The sequence below is a fragment of the Pecten maximus genome, chromosome 1 (genome assembly GCF_902652985.1).
Source record: "Pecten maximus chromosome 1, xPecMax1.1, whole genome shotgun sequence".
Lineage (NCBI taxonomy): Eukaryota > Metazoa > Mollusca > Bivalvia > Pectinida > Pectinidae > Pecten > Pecten maximus.
In genome coordinates this window covers 53,181,783-53,195,250 of record NC_047015.1, presented here as the reverse complement: position 1 = coordinate 53,195,250, position 13,468 = coordinate 53,181,783, and the positions used below count along the sequence as shown (strand labels likewise).

At 35.9% G+C, this 13,468-nt stretch overlaps 2 protein-coding genes across 2 annotated transcripts; both read right to left on the bottom strand.

Annotated features, from left to right (window-relative positions):
• Positions 1-917: 917 nt before the first annotated feature.
• Positions 918-5,500, bottom strand: LOC117337902. Its single transcript, XM_033899048.1, has 5 exons — positions 5,368-5,500; positions 3,818-4,091; positions 3,153-3,277; positions 2,321-2,465; positions 918-1,274 (listed from the first exon to the last, which is right to left on the bottom strand). The coding sequence occupies exons 1-5, from the start codon at positions 5,414-5,416 to the stop codon at positions 1,115-1,117; spliced, it is 753 nt and encodes a 250-aa protein (XP_033754939.1). The 5' UTR covers positions 5,417-5,500; the 3' UTR covers positions 918-1,114.
• A 1,044-nt stretch (positions 5,501-6,544) lies between these two features.
• LOC117337912 lies at positions 6,545-13,393 on the bottom strand. Its single transcript, XM_033899059.1, has 5 exons — positions 12,830-13,393; positions 9,075-9,348; positions 8,559-8,683; positions 7,680-7,824; positions 6,545-6,856 (listed from the first exon to the last, which is right to left on the bottom strand). The coding sequence occupies exons 1-5, from the start codon at positions 12,876-12,878 to the stop codon at positions 6,697-6,699; spliced, it is 753 nt and encodes a 250-aa protein (XP_033754950.1). The 5' UTR covers positions 12,879-13,393; the 3' UTR covers positions 6,545-6,696.
• Between the last annotated feature and the right edge of the window lie 75 nt (positions 13,394-13,468).

The window sequence follows — 13,468 nt, the reverse complement described above, 5'->3', positions numbered from 1 at the left end:
ATATCTATATATAAATCTGGGATTTGACCTTTTCCCTTCTTTAAAACAACTTCCATCTTCCTGATGTCTCCATTGACATTGCCTCACTTTTAGCATTTAGTTGAGGGTTCGCCCCTGTGAGGAAGGCTTTGGACCACTCCAGCTGTGATATACTGTAGTAATTAGAAATTGAACTTTCTGCTCCCTGGTTGATGGTCCATGATGTTATTAATAAGATACAATGAACATATCTGACCCATCCTGGCCTAGGAATAAGATAGATATGGAAAGATGTGTTGTCAATCTGCCCGCGTCAGAACATGCCACTTAAGCGACCCTTAAGTCGGCCAAAATCAGGAAGACATTCCAAATATCAACCATATTCTTCTACTTTCAATGTAACTATTTCTATGTGAAAGAGGCATTGCATGTAATTGACAGATTTTCCTTGTGAAATTCATGTGAAAGAAACAGAGTAAGAGTTTTATGTGAAAGAGACATTCAGAGTAAGAGTTTTTGTGTGTGTGAAAAAGACATTCAGAGTAAGAGTTTTAAGTGGAAGTAACATTTAAAGTAAAAGTTTTATGTCCTTCAGAGTAAGAGTTTTATATGAAAGAGACATTCAGAGTAAGAGTTTGTGGGTGGGTGGGTGAGTGAGTGTGTGTGTGTGTGTGTGTGTGTGTGTGTGTGTGAAGAAGACATTCAGAGTAAGAGTTTTAAGAGGAAGTAACATTCAGAGTAAGAGTTTTATGTGAACGAAACATTCAATTTGAGTTTTATGTGAAAAATCATTCAGAGTAAGAGTTTGTATGAAATGGAAACTCAGTGCAAGAGATTTATGTGAAAGAGACATTCGGTTGTTTTCTTTGTGATAGAAATTCAGTATCAGATTTTCAAAGTGCAAAAGACTTGCATGTATTAAAAAAAATAAAAATGCCTCGTTGCTGCTGAAGCATTTATTCGGAACCTTAACAAATACAATACTCGTCAGAAGTAATGTTCGACTCAAAAACAAGTTTGGTAGCTATTACATCCGTTTCATTTGAATTGTATTTTAAGAATTGAAAATAAACCTCTTGGCTTTTATTTTACTATATGAAGAGTATTAAAAGTCATTGTTAGTAAAAACAGACTTTTAGAGACTTGTGTTGTTGTTTTCTCCAATCGTGCAGTTAAACCTTTGTAGCGGAGACTGCGACCATATCACGAAGATATGTTCGAAAGTTCCACGATCGACTTCCGAACATTGGCGTTCAATCTCCGCTCCGGACTCTTGGTAGAAGCTCTGTGCCACCCTGTCATAAAAAGTTCAGATGAGACAAATACATTTATGGGCTGTCCTTATATGTACGAAATAAAGAAAAACAAAAGTTCAGATCAACAAATATATTTTGTGGGTTGTCCTTAAATGTACGATATAAAGAAAACAAAAGTTCAGATCAACAAATATCTTTTTTGGGTTGTCCTTAAATGTACGATATAAAGAAAAACAGAAGTTCAGATCAACAAATATATTTTGCGGGCTGTCCTTAAATGTACGAAATAAAGAAAAATAATATTAAAGGAAATAGAAGATAAATATGTACCGACAAAAATGATCACAGTTGGTAGGAACAACAGACACAGCTTTCCAGCAAACCAAGTCACGTGGGAAGCCATTAAAAAGGAACTTATTGTTTAGAAAAGCTTCAAGAAGCAAATACATGGAAGAAAGAACTCGATAATAAGGACCAGAAAGGCCAGAAACAAAGTAAGAAAAAATAAACCAAACTTGTAAACCAAGGAAAAAGTATGAGCACAGCATTGCAGACAGGCCAAAACAGACCCTAAAGCCGATTTGAATCTAACTCAACATCAAAGTCAGACATCGGAGACCTTTATTCAAATCCAAAAGATAAAAACTCACCTAATGTCTCGTAGGATATATGAAAAGCTGATGTACTCTCAAAGTTTTTCAGTAGCGTGTTTGTGAAAGAAGAGACAGGGCAAAAACACCTCAACAAAAACAACAGGTGATAACCGAGGAAATGCCAATGCTTAAAGTCAACGTCGAGATGGTGTTTGAAATACTTACTAGTCTAGATCTTAAACCAGAAAAGTCGCCTGAATTGGACGAACTCCATCCAATGTTTCTCAAAAACACTGCTGCATCAATATTAGGTCCATTTACCAATATGTCTAACAAATCACTTTCAACAGGAACACTACAAGACGATTGGAAGAAAGCTCGACTCTCTGCGCTATCTTTAAGAAGGGAGGTAAACGTAAGCTGGTAACAAATGTGTAACTATGAATATATTTTAGGAACATTTCCCATGACCTTTGACCTGAATAATCTTACCTGCACATCATCAGCGCGATATTTGTAGGCTCCTGGTCGGGCCAATCCATAATTGTCCTGATCGAATGTGACAACCCGAAAGACATCATCATCAATGGCAGCTGGAGCTCGAAGTTATTGATACATTGAAAAATGGACAGTACAGCTGAAAAAGTGTTAATAATAATAATATAAGTATCATTCAAGGTAAGAGTACTTTCTAAACCTCTTTACTGTAACATTACAACAATTTCATGGACCCAGCTAATTTTCCGGATAATATGACATAAAATTTATCTCCGGTAAAGGTTTAATTTAATCTAATCTAAGCATATTCTTGGTTTTTGTGTCTTGTTATAAATCATCTATAGATTATATGACCAAGTGATAAAATTTGTAGTCGCTTGAGTGCTTTATTCAGGGCCGTACACGGTGTTATCTGAGGTGGACTTCCAAGCGTCGCTTTGACTTATATAAAATCACCAAGTGTCGTCATTTGCGTTCATGTAAGCATTGAATTGTTGTCAGATATGGTTATTAGTAAAATGTAAATGTTCATCTAAATAAACAGCAGTATGAACCACGTAACCAGTCCTGGAAGCGGTTTTACTATCTGTACAGGGCTCCGCCATCTTGAATATCTTAGAGCGAGACAACACAACACACTGTGAAGACAATTAGGATACAATTCCGATATTGTGTGTTTACGATTGCTTACCAAAACGTAACAACACATTTGAGACAAGACGATCTCGATATCACCATACCATTTGAACAATTTGATTATTTATTTAATTCATGTCATTTATTATCATCTACTTATGAAACGTTAGCCATTTTGATTTAAAGGTACCTGATCTGCCTGGCGCATCACAAATGTAATCATACATGTTGGTCATAGTTCTAACACTCTCCATCAGCGTGGGACAGGCGGCATAATCTCCCTGATAATAACAGGCTATTGACGACTCCAGATGCCTGTCAAATTACACACAAGAATGAAAAATATTTTAAACTTTTAACAATTCACGAGAGAGAGAGAGAAATGATTCATAAAAGTATATTATTTTCACTAGTGATACTTTTACTTGAGTGAACTTGACTAATCGGTAAGATTGATATAAATACATTATAGATCATATCTTCGCAACAGCCAGGGTCGTATGAGGACGGGTGTGAAAGACATATCTAAAAAGAAAACAAGCGGAAGAAACGGGCAAACAGAAAGGGGAAACAAGAGAACTATTGTCAGGGCGGGGGCCACCATATCCTTCCATACAGTGACAAAAATAAGGCAGTGTAAAGAGAGATGTTGTTAGGAGGAAAACAGTTGTCTATTAGGAAGAGATAGGTTTCCAAATTTAGTTGCCTCTTACGAATCCTCTAATGGGGACAGTTGGTGTAATTAAAACTACAGCAATTTATCTCTGTGAAACACTGACATTTTGATAACGAATTCATGGAGCATTTTTGGCATAACGAGTACCGGAAATGCGAATACTACAGTGCCCATCATACCTGCACGTTTCCCTTAAGTATCCAGAGGAAAAGGTGAAGCCTTCCGTGAATGACCCCAAAGGTTGAGGGGGCGGATTTGCGAACATGCATATGTAAAATTCATTGCACTGCATGTTGGCTTGATCTGTACCGATGTCCGTATCGGTAACCATCTCGCTGTCGATGTTGTCAGCCGGTAAATTGGTTATTTCTTCACTTCCGGGGCCAGCGTTTTCTTGGTGATCAAATACATCCTCGATGTTATTTCCGTCGATATAATCTCGTATTGTTGAAGCTGGCAATAAAGATATTTATTTTTGAATATTGATTAATATTAGTCTCGTAGTCGGACAAGATATGTGAAGAAGAGCACCACAAATGGATGCATGGTTTGAAACTTTATGCAAAAAAGTTAAGTTCCAAACATATTTTTCCAAATAAAATCCAAACTGTCTTTGTTCGATCCTATAAGAGCATCAATGCTAAAGATGAGGACACTAACACATTATCTGACTGAACTGTAGACCACTGAAGAAACGAACCAGTTTGTTTGTTTGTTGGATGTATTGCCCCGTGCTCTGTCAGAGTGATTTTGTAGAAGTGTGACTACCTCACTGGACAAAATACAGGACGGCCGTCGCATGGCATCCAGAGCGATAAGGGTAATGTGTCTTGCCCAAGGACACACTAACAGCAGCACAGACCAACCCGTTTCTCAGTTTCCCCGAGAAACAAAAAACCGACATTGTTTAGGAGCATCCGACCATAATACGAATTTCGACGGGATCATAAAGACAATAACTTCCACATGTATTACATTATGTCAGCCGCTATGTTTAATCTAATATTTTTCTTGGGTTTTTGTCTTTTCACGAAAACAAAGAAAACACAGATAACAGTCAATTTATCGTCGCATCCTTTTTTCGGAATTAATGCAGAGTGATGATTTGGGTACATGTATATGTAAAAGGAGTAAAGAATAACTTACAACGCAATGACATGTGCTCACAGATCAATGATTAGTGCTTACAGTGCAATGATTAATGCTCATAGCACAATGATTAGTGCCCACATCGATATAAATCGTAATCACAACATCAAAATCGTACTTACAACATAACATCTCGTGCTCACAACATACCACGTTTATGTAACACGTGCCCACAACTTAATACATTTAGCTCGTGCTAACAACATAATACATCTGTGTTATTCGTTCTAACGACGCTATATCTCATATTCACAACATAACTACACGTACTCAAGATAAAACATGGATACACGAAATAAAACAAGTGTTTTACGCTAAACCAGTCCCGTAAATCTCCGTTTGGAAACGGATTAATATATATATTTTTTAAAAACTTGTTTCTGGATCCTATTCCTGTATATTTTTACTTTATTGTTGTAAACATTTGTAATATACATATTGGAATGAAATGAAGTTTATATCAAATCTCTGAAATTAAAGAATTAAAAACTCTGTCCCTTAGAACTTATGACTTCAAATGATATGTCGAAACGAAATACATTCAGAAGTATATTTAAAAGAAGGACTATCGGTATCTTACCTGAAATGCTTCCTGCTATGACAGCCAGTAACAGGACAAGGGGAGACATGCTGTATCCTCGGGGAGAAGTGATGCATATGGGGAAGACGAACAATGTAATATGTATTCATATGCACATATAACGGAACATAATGATGCAATTATTAAAATATTTTCCCAATTTTATTCTTAAGTGGGACTTTGATATTTGAAATAATCGGACATGCTTTTACTCTCTAAAGTTTAGGTAAATTATGTAGTTTTTTGTATAATTTTGGGGCAATAATTGTTGAAATAAACAACTAAAATTTGACAGCTAACACATCTTTTTATTTTGACATTTAAATGTTATATAATCCTCGTCAAAATACGTTATTTTTTATGTTTATATGTAATATGTAAATAAAAATAATCATAAAATATGTTAATTATGACGTATAGTCTTTTCAATGAAATGGAAGTATCCATTTAAAGTGACTTAATCCATTTTCCTCACATATATTTCTATTGGTCAATAAATGACATTACGAAATGAATTCGTAGTTTTTGCATGGTCAAGTCACGCGATATAGTTGCTGGTGGCTAGGGAGGCAGTTACATCATCACTCGTTTTAAGCTGTGTCTATTTATAATGGTAATATCTCTCTTTTATCTAAAACCTTCCATCTGGTAAGCTCACTCCCCCCCCCCCCCCCCCCCCCCCCCCCCCCCCCCCCCCCCCCCCCACACACACACACACACACACACACACACTCTCCTTTCCTGTTCATTATCCGTCCTACTCGTCTTTGCTCATTGTTCTGGAAATTCGAAAAACTCATTCCTAAGATTTTTGCTGATTTGAACTTCAAGAAACAAACATGTTGTTATTAAAGTCATAGGATCTTAGATATTCACGTGAAAAAATATATGTCAAGTTTTGCAGGGAATAGGCTCAACTTAAGAGTTTGTGCGAAAGGAACGTAAGATTACGTGAATGAGAAATTCAGTGGAAGAGTTTATGTGAAGAGGTATTATTTTCTTAAGATTTTCATTATGAATAGAATATCCACGTAGCTGTTTTTTTATTCCATTTTCGGAAAGAAACATATGCAATGTAATTTTTTTTATACCAAAACAGAAAATTCAGTTAAAAGAGTTTTCTTTCTGATAGAAATTCAGTGTAAAATGTAATACGAAAAAAACCAAGAACCAAAACTCGTTGCTGCTGAATAATTTAATCTGAACCTTAGCAAATACAATACTTTGAATAATTTGAATTGTATTTTAAGAATTAAAAAAAAATACACTTGTAGCTTTTATCTTACTTTGTATAGAGCATTAAAGGTCATTGTTAGTAAAAACAGACTTTTAGAGACTTGTGTTGTTGTTTTCTTCAAGGGTACAGTTAAATCTTCGTAGATCAAACCGCGACCAAACCACTATCATATGTTCGTAAACGCGACGATCGACTGCCGAACATTGGTGTTCAATCTCCGAACCAGTATCGTAGTAGAAGTTCCTCGTTGCCCTGAAATAAACAGTGCGATGCTATAAATATATTTTGTGGTCTGTTCTTAAATGTACGAAGTAACGAAAAAACAAAATTTCAGATAAACAAAAATATGTTATTAACTGTCCTTAAATGTACGAAGTAAAGAAAAACAAAAGTTCAGAACAACAAACATATTTTGTAGACTGTCATTGAATGTACGAAGTAAAGAAAAACAAAACAGTAGTTCAGATCAACAAACACATTTTATTAACTGTCCTTAAATGTACGAAGTAAAGAAAAACAAAACAAAAGTTCAGATCAACAAACATATTTTGTAGACTGTCATTGAATGTACGAAATAAAGAAAAACAAAAGTTCAGATCAACAAACATATTTTGTAGACTGTCCTTGAATGTACGAAATAAAGAAAAACAAAAGTTCAGATCAACAAACATAATATCATTTTGTAGACTGTCCTTAACTGTAGGAAATAAAGAAAAACAGACATCAGATTTCGATTTCCTTTTACTTTCGTAACTAAATTTTGTGATTAAATAATATGTCAACCTTCTTTTTTTCATAACCTACATTATATTTTTTTTTTACATTTGTAAAATCAGAAATGGATGGGTGGCATATCGTTACAAAACAATTACGTATTTAGAATCAGTCAAGCGGGAAACGTTCGAATTTTAACTATATTGCAATTGCCAGCGAACACAGGAAATGTCTCCCCTACGGAAGTACATCGTACACAGCAGTGTGAGATATCAGAATAGAAAATTTGCTTTGAACCAAAGTGTAAGTGTGAATATATTTTAGAAGTATATCACACGACCTTTGACCTGAAGAATCTTACCTGCACATCATCAAAGCGATATTAGAAGGTTCTTGGTCTGGCCAATCCATGATTGTTTTAACCGAATGTGACCACCCGTAAGATGACAAAATCAGTTGAAACTGGACCTCGTAGTTGTTGATACATGGAAGCATAGACAGCACAGCTGGAAAAGTGTTAATAATGATAATAATAATATAGGTATCATTCAAGGTAAGTAGTACATTCTAAACCCCTTAACTACATAATTGTTCCGGATAAGATGACATGAAAACCTATCTCCGGTAAAGGCTTACTTTAATTTAATCTCAGTATATTTTGTTTTGTTTTTGTGTCTCGTAATAAAACATCTACATATTACATGTCCAATTGAAAATGTGTCAGTCGCTTGAGCGCTTTTACTCAAAGCCGTACATGGTATTATCTGAGGTGGACTTTCAAGCGTCGCTTTGACGTATACGAAGATGGCGTCCAAATCACCACATGTCATCATTTGCGTTCATGTAAGAATTGCATTGATGTTTAATATGGTTATAAGCGATATACATCTCCATCTCAATATACAAAGAAGCATGAACCATTTGACCAGTCCTTGTAGCTGTTTCGCTTTCCGTACAGGTCTCCGCCATCTTGAATATCTTAGTATGAGAAACCACAACACACTGAGGAAGATGAGGATAAAATTCCGAAATTGAGTGTTTTCGGTTGATATCCCTTCTCTTACCTACACGTAAACTTTATAAAACCGTATATAACATTGAAATAGCAACAAATTTGAGACAAGACAATCTCAATATCTTGCAATCATGCCGTTTGTACAATAAGATTATAAATGGAGTTAATTTACGTCAATTTATTATCATTCATTTATAACACGTTAGCCATTTTAGTTAAAGGTACCTGATCTGCCTGGCTCAACACACATGTATCGATACATGTTGGTCATAGTTTTAACATTCCCCGTCACAATTGGACAGTCGGCATACTCTCCTTGATAATAGCAGGCTACTGATGTCTTCATATACCTGTCAAATAACACGCAAGAATGAAAACTATCTGATAACATTTTACGAGACACAGAGATAGAATTATTTTCTATCAACTACACCCACAGAAGAAAACAAAACAAAGCAAGAGGGAGCAGACAGTAAAAGAAAGGAACAACAACTGTTAAACCCTTTCACAAAGTGTCAAACTTTCAACAAAAGACCGCCAAATATGAGACAGTGTCAATGGATATATTAGGAAGAAAACTGTTGCTATTTCTTTACTGTTATATTTATACGCAAGTTAGCAGTTATGAGTCGGTAACGCCCACCTACAGTTGGTAAGGGCATATAGTGTCCATTCCCTAGAGTGTTACATATATTGGCATAACGAGAACCAGAAATGCTATTACAGCAATGTTCACTATACCTGCATATTTTCTTTAAGAATCCAGGGGAAATGTAGAAGCCTTTCGTGATGGACCCCAAAGGTGCAGGGGGCGGATTCTGCATCGCACATGTGTAAAATGCATTGCACTGCATGTTGGCTTGCTCTGTATCGATGTCCGTATCGGTAATCACCTCGCTGTCGATGTTGTCAGCCGGTATGTTGGTAATCTCTTCACTTCCGGGACCAGCGCTGTCTTGGTGTTCAAATACATCCTCGATGCTATTTCCGCCGGTATAATCTCGGATTTTAGAAGCTGGTAATAAAGATATTCATTTTTTACTAATGATCAATATTAGTCTCGTAGTCGGACAAGTTATATGAAGATGAGCAGCACAAACTGATACATGATTTGAAACTTGCATCAAATCTTTAACCGAGAAATTGCTGGTTAAGTTAAGTTTCAAACATGACAAAAAAAATTTAAACATCAAAATTATTTTCGTAAATCTAATCTGTATTGTCTTTGCAAGACCCCACATGAACTTCTATGCCAAAATAAGTTTGCTGGTTTTATCACCCCGTGAACTGCCATAGACATTTTATAGTAGTTGGTGACTACTTCACTAAACATTCGAGAGGCCAATCGTATGTCATCCAGTGTAACTGTAAAGGTTTCTTACCCAAGGACGAAACAAGGACAACACAAACCGTCCCGTTATGTGGCCGGTGAAAATGGACCCTCGATGAAAAATGACCCTGGTCAGTTTTCAACCCTGAATATTGACCCTGAATGCCGTTGAACTGGGGTATGTTGTTGAAAAATCAAAAATCAAAAACATATGTTTAGGTATAAAGCAACTATTACATGTATCTGATTTCAGGAAATATTTTTGATATCAGAAAACGGCAATGCATATATTATGTCGAGCTGCACGACATTCAAAAGTTTCCTCTTTGACCAGTGATTACATTTGAGTATGGCAAGCGAATATGTCATCTATTCACGGAGCAACGTCGATCCAGGATTTATAAATAAATTATATAAGATATCTTATAATAAATGAGATATATCATAATTTTCTTAAAAAGATTTACAAGATATATCACAAAATATATATAATTTGGTAAAATAACGGATCAACATTGTCACAACCTAGCTTGCCATAATTGAATGTCGAATGTCGAGCTGCACAACATTCAAAATCTGAATGTCGCATATCGCGCTCTACAATGTCTGAATTTTGAATGCCGTATGTTGACCTGCAAAGCCTCGATAGCCAGTGATTACATTTTTTGTTGACTGTCGTAAGTTGAACTGTATATCATTCAATTTCTGAATGTTGCATGTCGTATGTCGAGCTACACGACATTAAAAAAATCGCTTGTTGGTTAGTGAAAACATCTTGCACCCTGCTCCACATAAATGAAATCGATAAATGAATGACTCGTCGCTTGACCTTGACATTTGGTGTGATCGATTTGGCCATAATAATCGATTCGACAGGGCGGGTATAGTTACGAAATGATAAACCATCTGTAATTGGGTCAGTTTTAAACGGAGTCCATATTCCATGGGTCGAAGTAAAGAATGCGCCGATGGTTCAATTTTCAACGGCATTCAGGGTCAATATTCAACGTTGAAAAGTTACCCGGGTCAATTTTCAACGTTAAACTTGCGTTCTACTCGAGTTATCGCGGCCCCCGGACGGAAGAACGGACGCAGACACTTGACCATAATGCGCCTGTCGAATGTCAGTGGGCTTATAAATACTTCACTTTCTAAATGTATAATTATATTTCTGCCGTCATATCTAATTAAATAATAGGGATATAAGTATTACATTTTTCTCATTCCATTTGCGGAAATAGCAATCCTTCATGGCAATTGTGTGTCCAGAAAACCTTTAAATTTCTAACTATTATTCAGGAAAAATATGTTTCATAGGTGGTAGTCCTCAATACTCTTTATCGATGTCACACTGGATAGTTTAATAGCTGACAGACCTTTACAATCTATGAAGTCACTAACATAATTGTAGCCCCGAAATGCCATGCCGGGCTCAACAACCGAGATGTACTGCATAAGTTTAACCCCTGCGCTCAGTTTCTCTATGGAAGAGGTGACATATAAACCCCAGATAGATATTTACGCCTGCCATCGAATGACCTTGATGGTATCTATGTAAGACTGATCTTTCTTATACTGAATGGAACTTTGATGGAGACTTAATTAGTGATAACAATCTTCAACGAATACCCAAGATTGTTGCCTATCGGACATTTTGGTTTATTTTTCAGAGCAGTCTTAAAGTTAACCATGAAAATTGCAGGATCACGGAGAACAAACACATCAAGTTTAAATATTAATACATTTCCATTACTCAAGACACAAAAATATAAATGTAACCAAATAACCAAATTCAATAAAACACCCATGCGAATGATGAACTAACTAACTAACTAACGGTCACGCCCAAAAGAAGCTCGACTTCAGCGCTGCAAGGTGAGCCCCGAGCTGGACATTTCTGAAGAAGAAAAAGAAGAAGAAGAGTCGACCTGCTTGGGAACCTCATGCAACAGATCGGGAACCGTCGGATGTTTCCGTAAAGATGAAAATACGGAAATTACCGACGCTTCATGGTTGTCATTAACACTATCCTCAGGCCTAATCAAAGGACACGTATAAATTAAAGGCCGAATTAAGACCATTTAAGTTTTGTTTAAATACACAAATGTTCTATTCACGCAGATAAGAACATTGACGATTGCAAATACGGTTTAATTAATCTGAACACGACCTGTCATCACACTGTCCGATTGTTTCGTGACGTCATCATACTCTTTTCGATCAGAGCGTTGATAATACTGACGTTTTTTCTAACAATAGTCATGATGTTTTAAGGTAAATGTTTATTATTTGTTCCCGTATGGTTTCGTTTATTTATAAATCATGTTCATAAATTCAGACTAATAATGGGGTATAACGTTACGGTTTAATTAAAACACAGTCCATACAGAGCTGAATAACTGCTCCAGAAACTCGTAATAACATGTGACATTTCGTCGTGTCCTATGACAATGAGCATTGACAACAGTTTCGTTATTACGTATTGGATGAACGAGGGACTACACATGCCAAAAGAAAGAATATTTTCCTTGGTTTTGTCTTTTCACGAAAACAAAGAAAACGCAGACAGCAGTCAATTTATCATCGCAGCGTTATATGGACATAATGTAGAGTTAAGATGTTGATACATATATAAAAGGAGTAAATAATAACTCGTGCTCACAGCGCAATGACTTGTGCTTAAACACAATGATTAGTGCTTGGAACACAATAATTCGTGCTCACAGCACAATTACTCGTGCTAACAGTACGATGTTCATAAATCTTGCTCACAACATAGTAACTCGTTATCATCATTAACTTATGATAACAGCATAACGATTCGTGCTCACAACACCATAGCTCGTGCTCATACCATACAATGTCGTGCTCACAACATAAAATCTCGTGCTCACATCATAAGAACTCCTGCTCACAAAAAGACATCTCATGCTCACAACATAAAAGCTCATGCGCATGCCCTAACATAGCACGCTCACAATACGATGCCTTGTATCCACATCAATAAATATGTGAATGCATGGAATAAAACGAAAGCGTTCCGCACCAAAGAAATCCCGTAATTCTCCCCAATTAAGAAAAAAATATCTAAAAACAATCCCTTAGAACTCATAACTTCAAATGATGTCAAAACAAAATCTAAGTATATTAGAAAGGACTATCCTACCTGAAATGCTTCCTGCTATGAGAACCAGTAACAGGACCAGGGGAGACATGTTGTATCCTCGGGGTCGAAGTGATGATTATTGCGAAGACAAGTCATGTACATCGTATTCATGTGAACACACAATATACCATAATGACACAATTGTTGACATATTTTCCCTAATTGACTTTAAAGTAGAACTTTGATATTTGAAGTGGTCTGACATGATTTTAATCTCTAAAATGTAGAAAAATGATGCAGCTTTTTTTTTTATATAATTTTGGGAGCAATCATTGTTGAAATAAACGACTTTAATCTGACCACTTACATGTTTTTATTTTTGACATTTAAGTGTTATATAATAGTTGTCAAAATACTTTTCCTCGCGTATATATATATGTGTATGATAATATGGAAATAAGAATGATCATGAAATATGTAAATTTAAGAGTCATGACATATAGTCTTTTCAATGAAACGGAAATATCCATTTGAAGTGATATGATTAATCAATTTTCCTCTCACATCTTTCCATTGGCCAATAAATGACATTACGAAATGAATTAGTAGTTCTTCCATGGTCAAGTCACGCGCTGTAGCTGCCGGTGACTAGGTAGGCTGTTACTCATCATCACACGTTTTACGCTGAAAGATAAAATC

Excerpts from the sequence above, each read along its gene's own strand:
- LOC117337912 (XM_033899059.1), bottom strand. The coding sequence starts at position 12,878 with ATGTCTCCCCTGGTCCTGTTACTGGTTCTCATAGCAGGAAGCATTTCA. Across the intron at positions 9,349-12,829 it reads CATAGCAGGAAGCATTTCAG|CTTCTAAAATCCGAGATTAT; the intron begins GTAGGATAGTCC and ends CTTTATTACCAG. Across the intron at positions 8,684-9,074 it reads TTCTTAAAGAAAATATGCAG|GTATATGAAGACATCAGTAG; the intron begins GTATAGTGAACA and ends GTTATTTGACAG.
- LOC117337902 (XM_033899048.1), bottom strand. The coding sequence starts at position 5,416 with ATGTCTCCCCTTGTCCTGTTACTGGCTGTCATAGCAGGAAGCATTTCA. Across the intron at positions 3,278-3,817 it reads TACTTAAGGGAAACGTGCAG|GCATCTGGAGTCGTCAATAG; the intron begins GTATGATGGGCA and ends GTAATTTGACAG. Across the intron at positions 2,466-3,152 it reads TGATGCGCCAGGCAGATCAG|CTGTACTGTCCATTTTTCAA; the intron begins GTACCTTTAAAT and ends ACACTTTTTCAG.